At 51.2% G+C, this 23,188-nt stretch overlaps 1 protein-coding gene and 1 long non-coding RNA gene across 4 annotated transcripts; one reads left to right on the top strand and one right to left on the bottom strand.

Moving 5' to 3' along the window:
- Nucleotides 1-734: 734 nt before the first annotated feature.
- On the top strand, nucleotides 735-6,018 carry LOC128783101 (uncharacterized). Of its 2 annotated transcripts, none has more exons than XR_008429001.1 (3): nucleotides 735-925; nucleotides 1,687-1,748; nucleotides 5,860-6,018. It is a non-coding gene; the product is annotated as an uncharacterized LOC128783101 (long non-coding RNA). The 2 variants fall into 2 exon arrangements; XR_008429002.1 differs by lacking the exon at nucleotides 5,860-6,018 and adding an exon at nucleotides 1,824-1,889.
- A 10,518-nt stretch (nucleotides 6,019-16,536) lies between these two features.
- On the bottom strand, nucleotides 16,537-22,667 carry LOC128783046 (uncharacterized). 2 transcript variants are annotated; one of them, XM_053933642.1, is made up of 14 exons: nucleotides 22,449-22,667; nucleotides 22,018-22,089; nucleotides 21,333-21,431; nucleotides 20,791-20,898; nucleotides 20,460-20,531; nucleotides 19,775-19,873; nucleotides 19,233-19,340; nucleotides 18,902-18,973; nucleotides 18,217-18,315; nucleotides 17,674-17,781; nucleotides 17,345-17,416; nucleotides 17,185-17,256; nucleotides 16,998-17,096; nucleotides 16,537-16,667 (listed from the first exon to the last, which is right to left on the bottom strand). In XM_053933642.1, exons 1-14 carry the CDS (start codon nucleotides 22,543-22,545, stop codon nucleotides 16,585-16,587), a joined length of 1,260 nt encoding a protein of 419 aa, XP_053789617.1. In that variant the 5' UTR covers nucleotides 22,546-22,667; the 3' UTR covers nucleotides 16,537-16,584. The 2 variants fall into 2 exon arrangements, with proteins under 2 accessions (XP_053789617.1, XP_053789618.1); XM_053933643.1 differs by having other exon boundaries at nucleotides 16,538-16,634.
- Between the last annotated feature and the right edge of the window lie 521 nt (nucleotides 22,668-23,188).

Below are 23,188 nucleotides of genomic sequence, written 5' to 3'. Positions count from 1 at the left end.
TGGTCCCTGCTCCCTCCCCTCTGCTCTTCGGGGTTCCCCCCTGTCCCAGCTGCTGGGGGTCACGCTTGGATTGGGGGTCCCCCTTCTCCTCGGTGCCCGCCCTCCCCAGGCTGCTGGGAGTCCCAGCAATCCCAAAAGCTCCCCCCTCTTGGCTCTCCCCATTTAGGGATGCCGGGGCCTTTTGGGCTCCCGGGCTCCCTTCTCCCCTTCTTCTCTGCTTTGGGCTGCAGCGGCTCCAAGGAGTCCCCCCTGCCCCTCTCCAGGCTCTTGAGGGTCCTGCCAATGGCGGTGCTCCCCCCTCTCTGGGCTCCCCACTTTGGGCTCCTGGGGGACACAGGGCTCTGCTCCTCCAGTTTGCCTCTGCCGGCAGCCGCCACCGGGAACCCCCAATGTCCCCTCAAGGGGCCTTTTGCGCTCAGCTTTGCAGTTCTTCATTCTCCAAACATCCCCCCAAAAAAACCCAACCCAGGTACCCCCCAGGATATCTGGGCCGAGCTCCCCCTCCCCGCTAACCTGCGGGATGGGGGGCGATGATCCCACAGGTGGGGGCTGCGAATTCAGGGAGGGCTCGACCGCGTGAATCCTCCTGCTTGGCTTGATCCGCCTTTGTCCCTCCTCTTCCTTTTCCTGCCCCTCCTCCTCTTCCATCCCCCCCTCCTCCTCCTCCCTAATCCCACCTCCTTCTCATCTTCCATCTATCCCCTTCCACCTCTCCTCTTCTATCCCCCCTCCTCTTTTTCTCTAAGCCCACCTCCTTCTCCTATTTCCATCCCCCCTTTCCATCCTCTATAAGCCTCCTCCTTCTCCTCCTCCATCCCTGCCCTTCCCTCCCTCCTCCTCCTCCCCCAGTAGCAGCGACACCCTCGGTGCCCCGTTGCCGCAGCCCTCGCAGCCCGCGGCAGGAGCGGGAATGGAGCCGGGCCAGGTCGGGATGGGCAGCGCGGGGCTCTCGGCTGCTCCCACCCGCTGTTCCAGGGGGGAACCCGGCCCGGGCAAACGGAGAGGCAAACTGGGAAAACTGGGGGCTGCACATCCCAACTGGGCCTTGCTGGGGACCCTGCCTGGGCACTGCCAGCCCTTGGGGCTCGTCTTGGGACAGCCAGGAGGGGGGAACGCACAGAGGGCTGGGGGATGCCAGGAGTGGCAGCACTGGGAGGGACTGGGCTCCACTGGGATCATACTGAGGTCATACTGGGAGTGACTGGACTTATACTGGGAGTGTCTGAGAGTGACTGGGAACACACCCTGCACATCATCCCCCATACTAGGGGTGAGTGGCAGCAACTGGGAGCACGGTGGGAGCAAATGGCATCATACTGGCACTGACTGGGTTGATCTAGCTGGAGGCAACTGGGGCCCCGGGAGCCCCAAACCCCTCCATACCTAAATGGGGAGATGGAAAAGGGGGGAGCTTTTCATATTCCTGGGACTCCTCGGGAGGGTGGAGATTGAGTAGACAGGGAGCCCCAATCCAAGCGTGACCCCCAACAGCTGGGACAGGGGGGAACCCTGAACAGCAAAGGTGAGGGACCAGGGGCAGGGAACTCCTGGGAGGCTTTTTGAGGGCTGAATCTTGGTGTTTGGGAGGTTTTTATGGAGCCCAGGTGGCCGGGGATTTGTAGAGATGGACTTGGGCAGAGGGACCTTCAAAGTCAATGTGCTCATCCCTTGTTTTTCCCAAACCAGGACTGGCTGCATGGAGGAGGAGGCTGTGAGGAAGAGGAAGATGCCCCGGGACAGCCAGGCAGGTGAGGAGGAAGTCAGTGCCCCTTTCCCCCTCTCTCCTGTTCCATCTCCCAGTCCATCACGGCCCCCCACTGCAGGACAGCCCCGCTGCCGGATTATGGGAAGAGCTTCAGGCAGAGCTCCCAACTGATCCAGCACCTGAGGATCCACACCAGGGAAAGGCCCTACAATCTGGAGAGTGTGGGAAGGGTTTCAGCTACAGCTCCCACCTCGTTGTCCACCAACACAGCCACACTGGGGAGAGGCCCTACGAGTGTCCCGAGTGTGGGAAGAGGTTTCAGACCAGCTCCACTCTCCTCAAGCACCAGCGGATTCACACGGAGGAGAGGCCCTTCTGCTGCCCAAACTGCAGGAAGGGCTTCAAGCACAACTCCAACCTCATCACCCACCGGCGCATCCACACCGGGGAGAGGCCCTGTGAGTGTGGGGAATGTGGGATGAGCTTCAACCAGAGCTCCAGCCTGATCTGCCACCAGAGCATCCACGCTGGGGAGAGGCCCTACGAGTGTCCCCAGTGTGGGAAGAGCTTCTCCAGGAGCTCTGACTTGACCCAACACCAACAGAGGCACTGGTAAGGGAAGCCCTGCGAGTGCCCCGAGTGTGGGAAGGGCTTCGTGCACTGTTCCACCTTCATCCCCCATTGGAGCACCCACCAGAGCCCTGGTGACCCATATTCCCTGTTATCTGTGTTGGGAAGACACCTGGCTGCTTGTCCTTTTGGTTTGGCCCTGATTTTCTTTTGATTCATCTTCTTCCCTTTAAAACAGACAAAACTGGGGTAAAAGTCAACAAATTCATCAAAGGCATCTTAAGCCTCACTGTTAGCTATTGTTTGCTATTGTTTCAGGGGTTGAATCTGGGGTTCAGGGAGATACTTGGGAGGATCTGCACCACGGGCCATGCACACCTTGAGATCCTCTGCAATTTCCCGGTCTCTGAGCACGTCTGGAGGGGCAGCTGTTTGGAGGAGGGAGGGCCCTGGAGCACCACCAATAACCTGGTCTTTAGCCTGAATCTCATCCATGACATGGACAAGCATTGCCTCCTGAAGATGCCACCTTCCCGTTGGGAAACAGCCCCACCTGATCCAGCTGTCCCTTCTCCTTCCCCCAGAGATGGAAGGAGAGGCTGTGCTGAAGGCTGAGTTTCCCAGAGCAAGCAGTGGCCCATTGGCAGCCTCTGCTGCAGGAAGGGAGGCGATGCCAGGCACAGTCACAGGAGGTAATTGCTGTGCCTCTGGGCCTGAGCCCTGCTGAGGCTTGAGCTGCCATCTCTGTGGCTTTGCAGTGTGGGCACACAGCATTACCTGAGCCCCTTGCAGTGCTCACTTCCACATAGAAGGGGATCCCAGCGCACCATGGAACATTTCCCACCCGTGCTCCTTTCTAGATTGGGACCGTGACTTGCATAATTTGGAAACACTGGCAAACCCGGTTCAAGGGTCTTGGAGCTTGGTGAAGGTAGGTTATCAGCAACCCTTTCCTAACAGAGTAATCATTCTCCAGAGTGATATTCATGTATGATTTCCTTTAAGATGCTTTGAAGTTTGATGGATTTTGGAAATCCTGTCCCCCAAATTTCTACTCCTGTGCCCAACAGTCATCCCACAGAATGGCTGTCAGTGGCAGGAAGGAGCATTTAGCTGTCCATCTTCCTTCCGTGTGCAATTCCAGTGTGCGCTTCCGTGTGCTCTGTGCAGCCACGGAGAAGAGCAGAGAGGGAAGGGGCCGGGCCCAGGGCTGTGCCCCGGGGCTGTGCCTTTTGCAGCTCCTTTGCCGGCCCCGGGGTGCCTGAGCTGCTCCTGCTGCTGCTGCCAAGCCCTGGCCCTGCCTGGGGCTGGGTTTAGAGCTGCTGGCAGCTCCAGGGAATCCTTTCTCCCCCGAGGACGGCCCTGCAAGGGGCTCCTTCCATGCCAGTGTGGGGCCACCGCAGGCACGTGGTCCCCCTGGCCCTGCTCCTGAGTGGAAGGCAGAGCTGAGGGAGTGCTTTGGAGGGCACCAATCACCCAGGGGCACTCACTGCCACTCTGGCCTGAGGGGGACATGGAACAACTTTCTGTTAAGGTCCTCCTCCATGGAAGCACGCAGACACAGGAGACAAGAAATCCCTGGAGGCAGCCAGACATCTGGACCAGATGCTGAGTGATCTGGAGAGACGCCGTGGTGGGTGCATTTCCCTCAGCCTTCCTCTGGGACTCAGCAGCCAGGGGCTTTCCCTGCATATCTGGACACGCCGTGCCCGGCACAGCGGGAAGGGATCCATGGCAGCCTGGCTGCCCCGCTGCTGCTTTCCTGCCCTGCAGGGCTGTTTCCCAGCCTGGCCTGGCTGCAGCTTCTCCCCAGCCTCTGCAGGAAGGCATTTGGCATCAGCTGGCAGGGAGCCCAAACTGTACCACGGGCCTGCAATCCCCTGCAATTTCCCCCTCTCTGGCACGTCAGGAGTGGCACCTGTTTGGAGAAGGGAGGGCCCTGTGGCAGTCCCAAGAGCTGTGGCCTTCTACTGATCCTTATCCATGTCTTTGAAAAGTAGAACTTCCTGAAGATGCCGTCTCTCCAATGGGGAATCGTTCCACCTGATCCAGCTGTCCCTTTTCCTTTCTCCAGAGATGGACCAAAGGGCTTTGCTGAAGGCAGCACTTCCTGAAGGAAGCAATGGCTCGTGCCAGCCCCCGATACATGAAGGGAGGAGATGCCAGACAGTGCCACAGAAGCTGATTGCTGTGCCAGGCTCAGCCAGGCTGAGCAGTCCTGCTGGGGTCCCTCCGTGGGAGACACGTCCCAAAACCTGGGAGCGGCTGCATGGGGTGCCCATGGTGGGGAAAGGGCAGAGAGGGAGAGCAAGGGTCCCGTGTGTCCTGACAGGGCCTGACTCTGTCCCCTGGGGCTGGGGGAGCTGTCACAGGGCAGGGAGGCCCATGGCTGGCAGGGGCTGCTCAGGGTTGGGTTTGGCCCATGTCCCTTGAAGCAGCGACTGCCCAAGCAGCTGCACTGGCCCCGGGCTCTCCTCCCAGCCTGCTGGGCTTTGTTGGGTGGCACAGCCTGTGCCAAGGGGCGGCAAGGGGCCTGCAGGCCCCAGCTCTGGGGGAAACAGAGAACGTCCTGGCCGTATCCACCGTGCTGCCAGCTCGGCAGTGCAGCCCAGCACGGGCTCACGCTCCCCATTGCTCCCACAGACGTTATCACTGAAACAGGAATATTTGCCCCGGATCCAGTGCGCCTCCCAAGAATTGTCTGGCCCCAGGATGTGCGCAGGTCCTGAATGATAGGCACGGTGGTGACACTGTTCACTGTGCCCCTTGTGCTGATAGGCTGCTATCTTGGCATCCAGAAGCTGTATGAGAGCAGACGGTCAGTTGTTGATTTTTCTCCACAGCTTTCTTGTAACTCTGCTCATAGCATTGGTAGCCTGACTCGTAGTCATTCTGCACTGGAGTTGTGGCCAGTCCGTGGTTGTCCAAAGAACTCTGCTGAGGGCTCTGCTGCTGCCCAGTGCTTTCATTGGCCTCTTCATTGCTGGGCCTTGTCCTGGGGGGCCCGCTGGGGCTGCAGCCAGTGCTGGCTCCCACTGAGGCTGCCAGGCCAAGAGCAGCCCCGGGGGCACAGGGCAGAGGCAGAGCAAGTTCTCAGCAGTATTTGGGCCACGCAGCTCAGGACAAGACAGTGCTTATTTAGTAGCTCATGTAAAGTTTCATGGTGACAGTGATGTTACCGGACAAGCAAATCTGCTCCAGTTCAGTGTTCAAACAAATCCAACCTGATGAAGGTTTGGCTTTGGCCTTGAGGCTTTGCTCTTTGTGTGAGCCCTGTTCTGGATTGATTCCCACTCAGTCTTGGAGCCTGTTTTGGGTGAAGGCTCATCCCGGCCCTGACCCTTGGCAGTTCTGGGCTCAAAGGGACCACCCAGGCTGCACTGCACGTGACTGGGCTTCAGGGCTCCATTATCAAAGGGCTTTGAGAAGTTTAAATTACTGTATTCTTGCTATTTGATTTCTTTTCCAGTGCTTTTTCCAGTTATTTGATTTAGTGAATGATGGCATAATTTCCCCATGGCTGAATTAGAAAACAGTAAGTACTATAAAATGGAATAATTTTTACACTCTTATGTCTTTCACAGACTCATGAAACTTATGTTGGTTTGATGTGACCAAGAGAAGAGTTTTGCTCTGCTTTTAATTCCAACAAGCAGCAGAGCTGAAACCTGTTGAGAAGAGTCTCTTCACTTTATAGCTAAAGCAAACTGCCAGCGATCTTTTTTCCAGCTCTGGGCAGGAAAATAAAAATCTATCAGCAGAAAATACTCGAGTGAAGTAACTGATATAAATTAGGGATTTGGTCTTTTTGCTCCCTAAGCCTTGAGTTCCTCAGAGCTGCAGCTCTGTCATGGTTTGACACTGGCGCAATGCCAGCGCCCCCATGAAAATGCACCTTCCCTAAATAAATGCTGTGAGATGTTATCAGGAACAGAGCAGAGCAGGCCCACGCTTAATAACAAAGGGAAAAAAAAACTTTATTAAACTACTACTACTACAGAAAACACATAAACTAAATCCAGGATGATGATCTTTCAAAACACCCCTCCTCCTCCCGATTCCTAAAACACCCACCATGAAACATCATCCGGGATTCCTGATCAAATTACCACCCTTCAGATAATCAATACTCAAACTATCAAGGGAGAGAGAAGTCTCTCTTGCACCACAGACCCCCCAGGAAACACAGTTGCCATCTCCTGTGTTTCCCTGTCACACATGGCAACTGCCTGGAGAAAATCTGCCAGTGTGACACTCTCCATTCCATGTCACAGTGCTCTCACCACTGTGCATGGACAGACTGCTCATAGGGCTCCTTTAAGGATGCTTTGCCACGGACCCAAAGATACAACAGATCAGCTTCTCATCGTGGGACTACAGTCCCCCGCCATTTTCCCCTGGGGCCAAGGGTCCAAGAACAGAGATAATCTTCTTCCCGAAGACAGAGGGCATCACCATTCCCTCCTCAGCTTTCTTCTGTTCTTGCCATCCCTGTGCTGTTAGAAGCTGAAGCAGGTCTCCTTGGGTCACCACTGCATCCCCCTAAAATGCAGTCTCTATTGCAGGAGATTTTGGTTCAGTCTATGGCTAACAAGAAAAGTCCAGCCAAAAGGTACTTCATCATCTCCTCCCACCTAAATATTTCTTCTTCTAACATGTCAGGTCCCGGACTGTCTCTCTTCCACTACAAATCAAGGAGGACTAATATTTTACAAAGCCCTCATTTCCTGGAATGAGTTAAAAGTTCAGACTCCCTGGACGGCTGATATCTCGGTCCAGCATCCCGTCTCCCACGCTGGGCATCACCCCCCCCCTTCTCCTTCTCCTCTGCCGGCAAATTTCCAGGTGCCGCCAGGCTCTCTGTCACTTTCCCTCTGTGGGGGGGAACAAAGGCATCACCGCTTCTCTCCACCCTTCCATCCAGGAGCTGGCTCGGTTCCAGACCCTCAGCCCCTCGGCCTACCTGGACAAGGCCGCGTGGCTTCCCCTCCCCCACCCAGACCATGGCTGGGCAGGGGAGAGCCTGCACTCTCTGACGACCGGAACCAAAGAGACAGCTCCCCTGGGAGTTCTTGCTTTCAACCCCCTGTGTTCTCAGAGGCGTGTCCATACTTTCAGTGGTCACTCCAGGTGCCAATATCCAAACCTGACCACTGATTGGTTTGACCCAACTTCCTGGGAAAAATTCACTTCCATGTCAAACCACGACAAGCTCCCTGCTCTCTCTGCAGAGGCTGGCTGTGGATGACAGTCACGTGTCTGGCCTGGTGCACACCAGGTGCACACACGAGCTGAGGGATCATCCCTGCATGCCCCATCCTGGAAGAACCGAGGTCATTGATGAATGTGACATGGTTTTATGGCATGGCAACAAAAGAAGGCAAAAGAAAGGCTACAATTGGTACCGTTCCAACCACTTGACATTTTGCCATGTGTAATGGAGATGGAACTACAAGTTTCCTATCCATGCACAATTTGCTGTCTGAGAGCACTCTGTTCTCAAAGTCACAGGGGCCTGCAGATCTGTGTCTGAGATGACTTTAAAAACAAAAACAGCCTTTATGTGCAACACCTGTGTATCAAAAGTTCACAATACAAATCACAAGCTGATTTCTGCTGTTAAGTGGATGAGAAAAAACCCAAAAAGCAAAAGTAAAACCGTGACCAAATCAAACAGGCAAACACAACAACCACCAAGAAAACAACAAAACCAACACAAACATCCCCACAAATCCAGAAAAAGATAAAAATCAGGTGAAGGAGGCAGAGATCCAAGAGCAACAAATGGGCAGAGGAACTACAGGAAGGACAGCTCATAAAAAAGGAGAGATAAGAAGTGGCTATGGCATCAAACTAGCCAGGGCATGTGAGATCGTGTTCTCACCCTTCTGAAAACAATCTGACATAAAAATGAACAGAAAAGAAATGATGACGATTGTGATAATGAGAGTCTGCATGTTTAGCTTTAATATATGCATTGGGTGTGAGTTGTGTTTTCCTTGTTAAGTCACATCATCTGGCAAGGGTTTTTTTCTGTGCAAAGAAAAATACTGCAGTGGAAAAGGAGGCCAGCTGGGAAAACATTAAAAGCAAGAGCTAAAAATAAAGTACTCATTTTTAATATGTGGTTTGGTTGGTTTGCTGGTTGTTCATGGGTTTTTTGTCTGTCTTTGAAAGCAGCCCCTCAGATGTTAATGCACGCAACAAGTCCTTTGTAAAGGGCTGTCTTTGCAAAAAACCTGCCAGTTCTGTGATGCAAGACAGAAACAGCTTCCCTTGGGCTACACCCAGGATGTTATAAATAAATTCACTTTCAAAGGTGGAGTTCTTAATGGTTAATTATTACAATAAGTTTTTTTGGATTGTTAATTAATATAATGAGTTGTTATATAATTCATGTGATGAGTTGTTGAGTGGAATGTTCAGTTGTTGAAGTGTATGTATATGGCTACTAAACAGAGAAAGGGGGGTGGTAATAAGGTAAGAATCTTCTAGAAAAGTGACATCATAGGGCGATGACAGCAACTGGAACTACGATTGGGAAATGAGCCACCCAGTAAGTTTGCTGTGTTCCAAAATGATTGGTCAGGACTGCACCATCTTACAGAACGATCAGCCACCAAGAAAAGGACCGGTGGGCAAGAGGATCCAAAGCGCACCAATCGAGCACCCCCAAGAGACTTTAAAAAATCCCTGGGTGCGGAGCAGCCAGGCTCTTTTGAGGGCACCTCGTGCCCGCAGGAACACCTTGTCACACAGCGCTGTTAGAGCTACCTCTGGCTTGTGGCGCAGGCCCTAGGCTTACCCTGAGGCCTCGGCCTCTGTTGTTCTAAGTTTTAATGAACAGGCACATTTTTTATAAAAGTCATCAGCCTCCTTTTAATTTCATTTTGCCTGTTTACCACAAGGAGGCCCAGCAGCTCCTTGCTGAGGGCCCATTTCATGCAAGAACTGGCATTCAGAATATTAAATCAATTCAAAAGAAAAGAGTGGGGGGAGGGGCAGTGAGGTGGCCTCAAAGGTTCAACTCTACACTCTGTTTTTGTCACCAACATCAGCCAAGTTCCTGTGCTTGTTTTCTTGGAGAATTTGTAGTCAATAGAGCTTTATTACAGCTTGGTGGTCCCCGGGGGTCCGTCTGGCCCCCGGGGCAGCAGACGCTGTAGGTGTCCTGGGTAGCACTGTGCTGATGAGGCGCAGCCTGCCTGGGCCCCTCGGCTAGCTCCGAGCCGCTGGCTACTTTGCGTGCACTTGTGGAGTGATTTCAGCTCTTAGTGATTTCAGCTCTTAGTGATTTCATCTCTGTGCTCACAAAATGCCTCAGCAGACGCAGGGAAGGAGAGAGGTGAGGGCTGTGTGGAGTTCTGCGGAGATGTCTTTATTGGCAGCTTCTGCTAAGGGTTCCAGTGACAGCTCTTCCGTCTGAACTGGGCAATGGTATGGGTTTATATAGGCTGTTGAGGGATCAGGATTTGTCCTGTGGCTGAGGTCGAGGAGAATACGACCTATAGCCTTACAGAGAGATAACAGGGCTCTGATGTGCGGAAGAGAGGCAGCTCTGTTCCACTCATCATGACTCTGCATTTCTTATCTTAGGCTAGTGACTGCCATGGAGGCCTTGCAGGGCCTCTGACTGCTACAAAGGTTCAGTGCTTTTGGTCAAATCAGTCTTAAGAACAGCGTGATGCTGGGTCAGTCATTGAGACCTGAGCACAGACTGGGGTCCAGCCAACAAAAGAACATTAGCTGCAGGCCACCCATACAGCTTTTCATATTAATGAGTGCAAAGCCTTTATTTTTGCAAACAGAGGTGTGAAAAACTCCAATCACTTGGTTTTTAAAATGTTTAAAGTTTAATAATAATAAAATGGTTATAAAAATAGTAAACACAATTAGAGTAATAAAAATTTAGAGTTAGGACAATTACAAGACAATAAAAAGCCAAGAATTACGGACGTCCGGATGCTCTCGGACCCTTAAGCCACGACAAGCATGCCTTGTGAATAAAGGAATCACCTTAAAAGCAATAGCCTGTTGCATATACAAAACACTTCATGATTATGCATATATTTTATTTGGAACAAGAAATTCGTCTGGTACTTGTCAAAAAGTTTCTGTTAATCCCCAGGCATCTTCGAGTCTAAGTCAGGCTTGAAGAAGTTCGTTTCTATTGATAAGGAAAGTCATAAATTCCTCTCCTCTGGAAAATTTAGGGGTTTCTGTAATTGTTATCTTTGTGCAAAAATTCCTTCATTATCTCATCTCTTTCTTGAGCTAGTTAAAAAGTATCTTACATAGTATAGTTTCTATTTTAACATTCTGTTATAACCTAAAAATACATTCAACACACTACTTGAGAGCATTAATACAGCATAACTTTCCAACATTACACATATAATATTCATTGTAACATTTGTGAAAAGCCAATCATAAAATATGCATTTTTCACAATCCCTCCTCTTATTCTTTATAAATCATTTGGCTTGAGCAATATTTCTTATCCACTTGCATTCTTTGGACTCTGTTGGTAATTGAATAAAAGATGGGATTAAACAAGGAAGAAACATCAAAACAATTGTAACACATAAAAGGAAGAATCTTAATCCCCCATCCCATTCTCAATACATTACCACACCAGTTAGTTTTTGACTTTGTTTTCCCATTTTTGGACTGATACCTGGGTTATAATTTTTTTATGATATCCTTTGTTTTTCCCAGGATGACCTCCCTATTGTCATCTATTTCAACAATCTGATATATTAAACTTTCTACAAACACCCCCTTTGACAGCCAAGAAATAGTCTAAAGCCAACCTATTCTGATACACTCCAGTTTTTGTTTGGCTTTGCTGACTCAGTATTAATTCCAATGCCTGAGTGGCTTTGTTTGTTATCATCTTTGTAACTACTTGGAGTCCCATAATACAATTCAGTGTCTAATTTGGGGTCAATATAGAGCTAGATTGTTGTGCTGGTATCACCTTTTTTTTTTTACTAATTGCCTTTTTACCGAATCTTGGACTATATCTATGAGATCAAATGTAAAACAAATCCATCTCTCTCCTTTTGGACATTCAATGCCCCATCTATTACCGCTTTTTCCTAAGTTCCTTGTAATCTTGTATTTTTCCCCATTTTGCCTGCAGGTACTTAATTTGGATGGGTCATAACAGTGGCTGCTGACATGGGTGTGTGTAACAAAAAGGAACGTTGGTTTTTTCCATGTAATACTTTCTTAGCATTTGTGACACGATCTTGCTGGTATCTCAAAAGGTAAAAGACAACAAATGAGAGACAGAAACAGGAATAACAGAGGTCTGGTATGGCTTATACCCCCACCTCCCCTGCCTATGGAGTTGCTTCCCATAGCAGGTATGTGTGATCTTCTCGGTGGCGAGTACAGTGGGCAATCCAAGCTTGCCCTCTGTTTCCCTTGTCACTCCTTTTTACTAATTTTTTTTTTTTTAGGCAAGTCCTTTTTGACACTCCTTAAATGTGGTTTCCCACCATTCCTCAGGTTTCTCTCAGTCAACAGGCACGGATAATTCCCATCCACAAAACAAAATTTTTACTTCAGTTGTTTTGAGTTCTATCTGTGTAGGGGATAGATTCAGTACTCAATACCTCTTGCAACGAGAACATAGATTTTGTGAGCTCTAATACCAATTATTCCCATAATTTGAACATTTACTTATAACCCAGTTAACGTGTCCAGTATTAGGATGAATCAAATAAAGTATACATTATAGTACTAATCGCAATTTCCCTTCTTCCCTGTACAAGTCCCAGGCTAAGGTCAGAATATAAGAACTCTTTGATTAAAATAGTCCTGATCTTCCTGTTTGAAGTGGCAGTGTTCCTCTCTCAAGGAGGTGTCAGAGACGTCTCAGGGCTTATTCAGGCAGTGCTTAAAACCAGTGATGTAAACTTTGCCTTATTTCTCAGTTAGGTGTTAATCTTTGTAGCTTCCTTGCATCATTTGGGTCTTCCCAAACGGTTACCACCTAGTCCCAGTTGAAAGTCAATTTGGTATCACCCGGTTTAGATGTGATAGTCCATTCCTCAAGTTTCTTCACAAGTCCTTTGATTTTGCTGGCATGAATTCACCCTCTTTCTGTGATTTGGATTGCTGCTTTAGTAGTACCTGGAAAGGACTTCTTAATAACACAGTGTTAAAAGAAAGACAGTACTGCATTAACTTTTACCATTAGTTTTCTTCAAAACTTCTTGGGTTTAACTCAAACTGTTTTTCTAAAGCTGCTTCTTGTATCCAGCTGTGTTAATAGCTGCAGAGGCCAATTGAACACTAGGCCAATTCTAACACGAGATGTATCACATCTCTTGCTTTTTACTTTTTGGGTGACATTTAACTGTTTTAGCCTTAAAGACCCATTCTTTAGAACAAAAGCCTCCTCTTCTTAACAACAACAACAAAAAAAAAATTAAAAAACCCAAACAAACAAACAAACAAACAAACAAACCCCAAAAAAACCAGAAAGAATAAATCTTTTCAAAAAAAACTACTTTGTGAGGTTTTTGAGTGGCAACTATTTTTGCTTTAATCCTTATCTCTTCTTTTTCACAGCTTTGCCTTTAACTCTGTTCTTGGTCTCTCCCCCTACCTTGTTGTCACTCTGCCTAGTGGGGGAGAACTTACAGATAGCCACGGGCATGGTGACTTTGGGGACTTATTTCACTATCTCTTTCTCTCCCTTTCTCTCTCTTTCTCTCTCTTTCTCTCTCTTTCTTGACTTACGTGCCGGGGCAGAGGCTGCTATCCTGGACTCGGGACCCTGGCAGGCTGGCAGCTGCCCCTGGCAGCTCCGCCACTGAGCCAGCCCACTCCTGGGCAGCAAACCCGCACAACCCACGCCCAGCCCCGCTACTGGGCCGGCCAGCGCCTCTGGCAGCTCCTCGCTCTCTGGGACCCTGGCACAACCCAGCCAGCCCCAAACCCCAGTGGCACCTCGTGCTGTGCCACTTCCACCGGGTGGGTGAAACACTGGCAGTTGCTGCGCTGGGTAACCTCCATGAATCCGCTCCTGCCGCAGCCCCTGAGAGCAGCCAAATACTTCTCAATTTCGACAACTCTAAACCTGGCGTCCCCAGGTGGTTTTGGCATTCTATTTCCTTAGTCTACATCTCATTGAGCAACTTTCTAACAACCATGCGTTAAGACACTTCTCTGCCCTTTATGCAGAGACTGCATTCAAACACTTGTCCTCTTCTAGCACCAAGACATCCTCACTCTACATTCCAACATCTACATTCCAACATCTACATTCTAACATCACTCTACATTCCAGCATCCCGGAGAGGTGTGTCTGCCAATCACCCCTCCCCCCTTTTTCAACTTCTTCTGCAAGCATGCAATTCACAGCACCCTCCACTAAGGCTACCAGCCACTCACAGCTGACACAGTGCCAAAACTAAAGACTTGCTTTGCTATCACAGTTTTTGATTCACAAGCTTGAAAAGGTGGCAGGAAAAAGGTAAACTACAACTTACTTCCAAAGTGACCCTGCCTGCACTAAAAAAATTGAGGCAGTGCTAGTTAGTGCAATGCAATTTGCAACCAGAGTTTTTCCATTCACAGATTTCTAGCTACAGCTCTCAAGAAATACCTCACTACCTCCGTTTTACTGAAACAGAGGAATTCAAGGAACTCCATCACTAAAAGGCAAAAGAAATGGTCAAACATAACATCAGAACAAGCACTTCTTCCATCACCAATTGCTCAGGACACTATGAACTCAGCCCTGGGCAGAAACACCAGTTCTGATGACACACTTGCATCAACATCCCAGGGCCTCTGAGGTAAAAAGGTACTGTGGCACCAAATTCAATGGATTGAAAACATCCCTCCATAAGGCATGGAGTGCAGTAATAAAGCCAAGGTTTGATTTGGGAAGGGCATCTGAGGACCCAGAGCATGAGTTTTACAAATCCATATTTTGAAGAGGGAATGGACAAAATATGAGTACAGTGGGAGGACAGCAAGTAAGGAATTTCTCTCAGCAATACCCTCCCTTTGACTGCTAGGAAACACTGTCCAAAGAGGCTCCTGTGGTACAAACAATAAGTGGGTGGGAAGAGGCACTCCTGAATTCAAACCTTAATGTCATAATAGGAAACAGCACCTGAGCACTGCAGTGCTGAAGCACCTTGCCTGCAAACTCACCAGAGGCAAGCGACTGCTGCCACGCTGCAGGGCTACCTGCAGCACGGAGGGAATCATGGCCAAGCCCTCCCTGCAGGCTTGGATAAACCACACAAGGAACCCACAACTTCCTCACAGCTCTCCAACTTGCCTAAGAAATAAAACTACAGCAAGCAGAGATCTCCCCCCACTATCTTTTTTTATGTGTGTGTCCCACACGCACAGTAATGCTGAAAGTAACAAATCAACAGCTTCCATTAGAAGATACTGAAACCTTTTCTTTGTCTAGCTTTGTAGGTTCCCTTTTATATATGTAGCCACCTCCAATTCTGGGTAAAAAAATGAGCCTTATTTTTCAGAAGTGCTATGCATGCACAACTCTAGCTGCTGTTCCAGGTGCACTGCAAGTAATTAGTACTTCTAGAAAAACTAACAAACAAACAAAACAAAAGCTGAGAAAGCAAAAACACCTTTGGGTACCTGAAAAAGGACTGGCTGGAAGGAAAAATGTTTCTCATTGACCTACTAATCAGCTGGTGTTACTTTTAGTTTAACTGTGCACACTGAGAACCACTTGATTGAATAGTCTTGCCTCTACTCAAAATAAATTAAGACTAGGTTTTGCTATGTCACAGCTGTAAACTAGTTTTTCAATCTTAGAGTACAGCAAGTTATGTATTTTAAGATGAAAAATCACAATGCAAATTGGAATAAAAAGTTTAAACTACTTGTACACAGCAAAGGGAAAAGAATTAGCTGAATCAACAGCTCCATGAAGACATCTGCTCCATATGAAGCATCCTCCCCTATTTCCTTCTCCAGCCCAAACTTCCTTGTTAATTTTTTTTTTTATCTTCTTGGCTTAATCTACATTACATATACTTTCATTCATCCACATTCACTCAACTTTATTTCTCACTCTCACACACAACAAAACAACCAAAACAACAAGGTACCTTTTATTTTTCAACACACCTATTACACTTTTAGGTGTCCCTGGCCAGTCCCGGTGTTCTTGGATACCCCTCAATCCAGCTGTGTTGTTCCCAACCCCAGATCCTCTCAGGCTTATCCTCAAACCGGCAAAATTTTTACTCAGTCCTGGGTGCTCTCGAATATTAATATCTCAACCCAGCAAACTTAATTCTGGGTGCTCTTGGAATGTTAATCCCTCAACCCAGCAGGTTTAATTCTGGATGTTCATGGGCATTCTTATCCCTCAATCCTGCAGAATTTTTAGGGGCCCCTCCCACACATTTTACCTTTTATTTTTCCCCAATAGATTATGCCAAGAAAACCCTCTTTTTACCTTTTATTATTTTTTCTTCCCAATTAATTACCTTTTATTTTCCTCCCCCACCAAGGGGTCCCACTCTTTCCCTGAGACCCAGTCCCGGTTTCCCCGGGGGGGTTCTCTCACTCTTTTTATCACTCGCTTCGTCTCTTTACTGGCCGCTTTTCTCGCGAAAAAGACGGAAACGTAGCATGGCAGACTGCCGCTCTCGCTTAGCAGGTCTGGGGTAACCAGCCCGCCTCTCATTCACACACATTCATCCCCCTTTATCCGCCCCGTCCCAACAAATGCTTACCTATCCTTTGTCCTTGGGTCTTTGTTCTTCGTGTACACTTTAGTCTTAGGGGCTAATTACCGCGGTTCGAGGGAATCCCTTCCTTTTTCTTTGTTTTATTGTCCCCTTTTGTCCATCGGATCGGAACCTGCGTCTGTCGGTCACACCAGGGGAGCACAGTGAGGCTGCCTAACAGGGCAGGACGCGTCTCCCTCACTCTGACTCTCCTAAGGCACCGGCAGAGAGGTGTTAAGAACCATCCTCTGCTACCATAATTGTGAAAAACGCCAATCACTTGGTTTTTAAAAGTTTTAAAGTTTAATAATAATAAAATGGTTATAAAAATAGTAAACACAATTAGAGTAATAAAAATTTAGAGTTAGGACAATTACAAGACAATAAAAAGCAAAGAATTACGGATGTCCGGATGCTCTCGGGCCCTTAAGCCACGACAAGCATGCCTTGTGAACAAAGGAATCACCTTAAAAGCAATAGCCTGTTGCATATACAAACCACTTCGTGATTATGCATATATTTTATTTAAAACAATAAATTCGTCTGGTACTTGTCAAGAAGATTCTGTTAATCCCCAGGCATCTTCGAGTCTAAATCACGCTTGAAGAAGTTTGTTTCTGTTGATAAGGAAAGCCATAAATTCCTCTCCTCTGGAAAATTTAGGGGTTTCTGTAATTGTTATCTTTGTGCAAAAATTCCTTCATTATCTCATTTCTTTCTTGAGCTAGTTAAAAAGTATTTTACATAGTATAGTTTCTATTTTAACATTGTGTTATAACCTAAAAATACATTCAACACACTACTTGAGAGAATTAATACAGTATAACTTTCCAACATTACAAATATAATATTCATTGAAACATTTGCGGAAAGCCAATCATAAAATATGCATTTTTCACACCGGGCATGGCGTGTCCAGATGTGCAGGGAAAGCACCCAGCTGCTGAGTCCCAGGGGAAGGCTGAGGGAAATGCACCCACCACGGCGTCTCTCCAGATCATTCAGCATCTGGTCCAGGTGTCTGGCTGCCTCCAGGGATTTCATGTGTTTAGTAGCTCTGTTCCTCCCTCTCGGCGGACCTTAAGAGAATGTATGTCCATTTCCCCCGGAATGGATCCCACAAAAGCAGGGCTCAGCCTGTGGGGTCAGCAGGGACACACAACTCACCACTGCGATGGGAGCCGGGCTTGTGCGCAGCAACCAGGCAAGGAGCCTGAAAAGTCCTCCCTGCAGACACACCTGTAACTCAACAGGCACAGGAGCTTCTGTCACCTGCTTCCTGCCAGCTTGTCAGTGATTATTCACTGAAGGGAAGTTGAGAAGTTACCTGCAGAAGCTCCCAAGGGTTCCAAACCATCTTCCATCCCAGCGGCTGGAGAAGCCTTGCTAGCATGCTCATCTAGAAGGGATCAGAGATCAGAACCATTTCCTGGTCTGCTGGGATCCCCCTGTGCCTTTGGGAAGTGGGCACTGCAAGGGGGTCGGGTAAGGCTGTGGGGGCCAAATTTCCATGGCCATGGCCAAAGCTGGGAGGGCCTGGGGAGCTCTGGGCTGGCTCCTGGCCACTCTCCACACTCTTTGCAGGCCCTGTGCAACATCCCTGGAGGGCTGGTACTGCCACACAGCAGAGATGGCAGCTCAAGCCTCAGCAATTACCTCCTGTGACTGTGCCTGGCATCGCCTCACTTCCTGCAGCAGGGGCTGCCAATGGGCCACTGCTTCCTCCAGGAAATGCTGCCTTCAGCACAGCCTTTTGGTTCATCTCTGGAGACAGGAAGAGGCACAGCTGCATTTGATGGAGCCGTTCCCCTTCTGGGAGATGGCATCTTCAAGAGGCAATACTGGACAAACTCATGGTTCAGGAAATCATCAAAACTTTTGGGATTGGCCAGGCCAACTCCCTTCTACAAACAGGTGCCATTCCTGATCTACCCGGAGACCGGGAAATTGCAGGCATCTCAGGCCCATGGTGCAGGTTGGGCTCCCTGCCAGCTGATGCCAAATGCCTTCCTGCAGAGGCTGGGGAGAAGCTGCAGCCAGGCCAGGCTGGGAAACAGCCCTGCAGGGCAGGAAAGCAGCAGCGGGGCAGCCAGGCTGCCATGGATCCCTTCTCACTGTGCCGGACACGGCGTGTCCAGATGTGCAGGGAAAGCCCCCGGCTGCTGAGTCCCAGGGGAAGGCTGAGGGAAATGCACCCACCACGGCGTCTCTCCAGATCACTCAGCATCTGGTCCAGGTGTCTGGCTGCCTCCAGGGATTTCTGGTCTCCTGTGTCTGTGTTCTTCGACAGAGGAGGACCTTAACAGAAAGTTGTTCCATGTCCCCTTCAGGCCAGAGTGGCAGTGAGTGCCCCTGGGTGATTGGTGCCCTCCAAAGCTCTCCCTCAGCTCTGCCTTCCACTCAGGAGCAGGGCCAGGGGGACCACGTGCCTGCGGTGGCCCCACAGTGGCATGGAAGGAGCCCCTTGCAGGGTCATCCTCGGGGGAGAAAGGATTCCCTGGAGCTGCCAGCAGCTCTAAACCCAGCCCCAGGCAGGGCCAGGGTTTGGCAGCAGCAGCAGGAGCAGCTCAGGCACCCCGGGGCCGGCAAAGGAGCTGCAAAAGGCACAGCCCCGGGGCACAGCCCTGGGCCCGGCCCCTTCCCTCTCTGCTCTTCTTCCTGGCTGCACAGAGCACACGGAAGCGCACACTGGAATTGCACACGGAAGGAAGATGGACAGCTAAATGCTCCTTCCTGCCCCTGACAGCCATTCTGTGGGATCCCTCATGGATCCAGAATGGAGCCGGGCAAGTTTTCCAGAATCTTTCAACCCTGTGATGCTGCTAAGGGAAATGGCTCATGAGGCACTGATTATTCTCTCAGGAAAGGCACACAGAAAACTTGCCTCCAGCATTCTCCAAGAGATTCAAGCTGTCATCCGGTAGGGCATCCGGATAAGCCATGTCGCCATCCCAAGCTAGAAGGGATCAGAGATCAGAACCATTTCCTGGTCTGCTGGGATCCCCCTGTGCCTTTGGGAAGTGGGCACTGCAAGGGGGTCAGGTAAGGCTGTGGGGGCCAAATTTCCATGGCCATGGCCAAAGCTGCCCAGGGGCCTGGGGAGCTCTGGGCTGGCTCCTGGCCACTCTCCACACTCTTTGCAGGCCCTGTGCAACATCCCTGGAGGGCAGGTACTGCCACACAGCAGAGATGGCAGCTCAAGCCTCAGCAATTACCTCCTGTGACTGTGCCTGGCATCGCCTCACTTCCTGCAGCAGGGGCTGCCAATGGGCCACTGCTTCCTCCAGGAAATGCTGCCTTCAGCACAGCCTTTTGGTTCATCTCTGGAGACAGGAAGAGGCACAGCTGCATTCGATGGAGCCGTTCCCCTTCTGGGAGATGGCATCTTCAAGAGGCAATACTGGACAAACTCATGGTTCAGGAAATCATCAAAACTTTTGGGATTGGCCAGGCCACTCCCTTCTACAAACAGGTGCCATTCCTGATCTACCCGGAGACCGGGAAATTGCAGGCATCTCGGGCCCATGGTGCAGGTTGGGCTCCCTGCCAGCTGATGCCAAATGCCTTCCTGCAGAGGCTGGGGAGAAGCTGCAGCCAGGCCAGGCTGGGAAACAGCCCTGCAGGGCAGGAAAGCAGCAGCGGGGCAGCCAGGCTGCCATGGATCCCTTCTCACTGTGCCGGACACGGTGTGTCCAGATGTGCAGGGAAAGCCCCCGGCTGCTGAGTCCCAGGGGAAGGCTGAGGGAAATGCACCCACCACGACGTCTCTCCAGATCACTCAGCATCTGGTCCAGGTGTCTGGCTGCCTCCAGGGATTTCTTGTCTCCTGTGTCTGTGTTCTTCGACAGAGGAGGACCTTAACAGAAAGTTGTTCCATGTCCCCTTCAGGCCAGAGTGGCAGTGAGTGCCCCTGGGTGATTGGTGCCCTCCAAAGCACTCCCTCAGCTCTGCCTTCCACTCAGGAGCAGGGCCAGGGGGACCACGTGCCTGCGGTGGCCCCACAGTGGCATGGAAGGAGCCCCTTGCAGGGCCATCCTCGGGGGAGAAAGGATTCCCTGGAGCTGCCAGCAGCTCTAAACCCAGCCCCAGGCAGGGCCAGGGTTTGGCAGCAGCAGCAGGAGCAGCTCAGGCACCCCGGGGCCGGCAAAGGAGCTGCAAAAGGCACAGCCCCGGGGCACAGCCCTGGGCCCGGCCCCTTCCCTCTCTGCTCTTCTTCCTGGCTGCACAGAGCACACGGAAGCGCACACTGGAATTGCACACGGAAGGAAGATGGACAGCTAAATGCTCCTTCCTGCCCCTGACAGCCATTCTGTGGGATCCCTCAGGGATCCAGAATGGAGCCGGGCAAGTTTTCCAGAATCTTTCAACCCCGTGATGCTGCTAAGGGAAATGGCTCATGAGGCACTGATTATTCTCTCAGGAAAGGCACATAGAAAACTTGCCTCCAGCATTCTCCAAGAGATTCAAGCTGTCATCCGGTAGGGCATCCGGATAAGCCATGTCGCCATCCCAAGCTAGAAGGGATCAGAGATCAGAACCATTTCCTGGTCTGCTGGGATCCCCCTGTGCCTTTGGGAAGTGGGCACTGCAAGGGGGTCGGGTAAGGCTGTGGGGGCCAAATTTCCATGGCCATGGCCAAAGCTGCCCAGGGGCCTGGGGAGCTCTGGGCTGGCTCCTGGCCACTCTCCACACTCTTTGCAGGCCCTGTGCAACATCCCTGGAGGGCAGGTACTGCCACACAGCAGAGATGGCAGCTCAAGCCTCAGCAATTACCTCCTGTGACTGTGCCTGGCATCGCCTCACTTCCTGCAGCAGGGGCTGCCAATGGGCCACTGCTTCCTCCAGGAAATGCTGCCTTCAGCACAGCCTTTTGGTTCATCTCTGGAGACAGGAAGAGGCACAGCTGCATTCGATGGAGCCGTTCCCCTTCTGGGAGATGGCATCTTCAAGAGGCAATACTGGACAAACTCATGGTTCAGGAAATCATCAAAACTTTTGGGATTGGCCAGGCCACTCCCTTCTACAAACAGGTGCCATTCCTGATCTACCCGGAGACCGGGAAATTGCAGGCATCTCGGGCCCATGGTGCAGGTTGGGCTCCCTGCCAGCTGATGCCAAATGCCTTCCTGCAGAGGCTGGGGAGAAGCTGCAGCCAGGCCAGGCTGGGAAACAGCCCTGCAGGGCAGGAAAGCAGCAGCGGGGCAGCCAGGCTGCCATGGATCCCTTCTCACTGTGCCGGACACGGCGTGTCCAGATGTGCAGGGAAAGCCCCCGGCTGCTGAGTCCCAGGGGAAGGCTGAGGGAAATGCACCCACCACGACGTCTCTCCAGATCACTCAGCATCTGGTCTAGGTGTCTGGCTGCCTCCAGGGATTTCTTGTCTCCTGTGTCTGTGTTCTTCGACAGAGGAGGACCTTAACAGAAAGTTGTTCCATGTCCCCTTCAGGCCAGAGTGGCAGTGAGTGCCCCTGGGTGATTGGTGCCCTCCAAAGCACTCCCTCAGCTCTGCCTTCCACTCAGGAGCAGGGCCAGGGGGACCACGTGCCTGCGGTGGCCCCACACTGGCATGGAAGGAGCCCCTTGCAGGGCCGTCCACGGGGGAGAAAGGATTCCCTGGAGCTGCCAGCAGCTCTAAACCCAGCCCCAGGCAGGGCCAGGGTTTGGCAGCAGCAGCAGGAGCAGCTCAGGCACCCCGGGGCCGGCAAAGGAGCTGCAAAAGGCACAGCCCCGGGGCACAGCCCTGGGCCCGGCCCCTTCCCTCTCTGCTCTTCTTCCTGGCTGCACAGAGCACACGGAAGCGCACACTGGAATTGCACACGGAAGGAAGATGGACAGCTAAATGCTCCTTCCTGCCCCTGACAGCCATTCTGTGGGATCCCTCAGGGATCCAGAATGGAGCCGGGCAAGTTTTCCAGAATCTTTCAGCCCTGTGATGCTGCTAAGGGAAATGGCTCATGAGGCACTGATTATTCTCTCAGGAAAGGCACACAGAGAACTTGCCTCCAGCATTCTCCAGGAGATTCAAGCTGTCATCCAATAAGGCATCTGGATAAGCCATGTTGCCATCCCAGCCTAGAAGGAATCAGAGATCAGAACCATTTCCTGGTCTGCTGGGATCCCCCTGTGCCTTTGGGAAGTGGGCAGTACAAGGGGGCCGGGTAAGGCTGTGGGGGCCAGATTTCCATGGCCATGGCCAAAGCTGCCCAGGGGCCTGGGGAGCTCTGGGCTGTCTCCTGGCCACTCTTCACATGATTTCCTTGCCTTGTGCAACATCCCTAGGAGGGCGGCTAGAGCAGCCCAGGGACCATGGGAGGTCTCTCCCTCCCACAGAGGAAACCCTCCCTAAAGCCCAGGGGAAAAACCATCCCCCAGCACCTCCCAGGGAGCAGGGAGCGCTGTCCCGGGAAAGGGGAGCCAGGCTGCCGGCTCACCTGCTCCCCGCGCTTGCAGCGGAGCAGCCTGGGCAGCCCTGGCAGGCAGGGCCACGGCCAGGAGGAGCGGGAGGAAGAGGCGCAGAGCAAGGGCCATGGTGCCTTGCCCTCTGCCAGTCCCCAGCTCTTGCTGCCACCACTGTCCTGACACCGCTGTCCCAATGTCAGCACCACTGCTGCCACCGCCGCTGCTGCCGCAACAGTTGTGCTCAAGGACTGACTGCTCGGTCCTTGTGGTGCTGTGCAACCACGGGGCTCTGGAACCTCTGTGATCTCAGAGCCTGTTGTGACCTCAGCCTGCTGTGACCCCAGAGCCTGCTATGACCTCATGGCCTTAGCTGTACCTCCAGAGTGTCCCTGCATCTGCACAAATGGACTGCCCTGAACTGTAAATGTTTTGCTTGATCCAAGGTCATTCATCAGCAACACCTTTCTTTTGCCTGCTGACATTGACTGGGGTCCAGCCAACAAAAGAACATTAGCTGCAGGCCACCCCTACAGCTTTTCCTCATAATGAATGCAAAACCTTTATTTTTGCAAACAGAGGGATGTTGGGGGGATTTTTGCCCCATCAGGCCGAGGCACAAGGCTCTGCATCCTCCCAGGGAACAGAGCCAGCCCCCTTGAGAGCCAGAAGGCGCGGCCTCACTTGTAGCCCCGGTGCCTCCTGTGGCCCAGGGCACGGCCCTGGCTGGAAATGTCTTGGGCTGCAGCACAGGGCCAGGGCGGAGCTCAGCAGC

The sequence above is a fragment of the Vidua chalybeata genome, unplaced genomic scaffold (assembly GCF_026979565.1).
Source record: "Vidua chalybeata isolate OUT-0048 unplaced genomic scaffold, bVidCha1 merged haplotype W_reject_10, whole genome shotgun sequence".
Classification (NCBI taxonomy): Eukaryota; Metazoa; Chordata; class Aves; order Passeriformes; family Viduidae; genus Vidua; species Vidua chalybeata.
The sequence above is the reverse complement of the archived record's forward strand: the minus strand, read 5'-3'. Positions and strand labels throughout refer to the sequence as shown.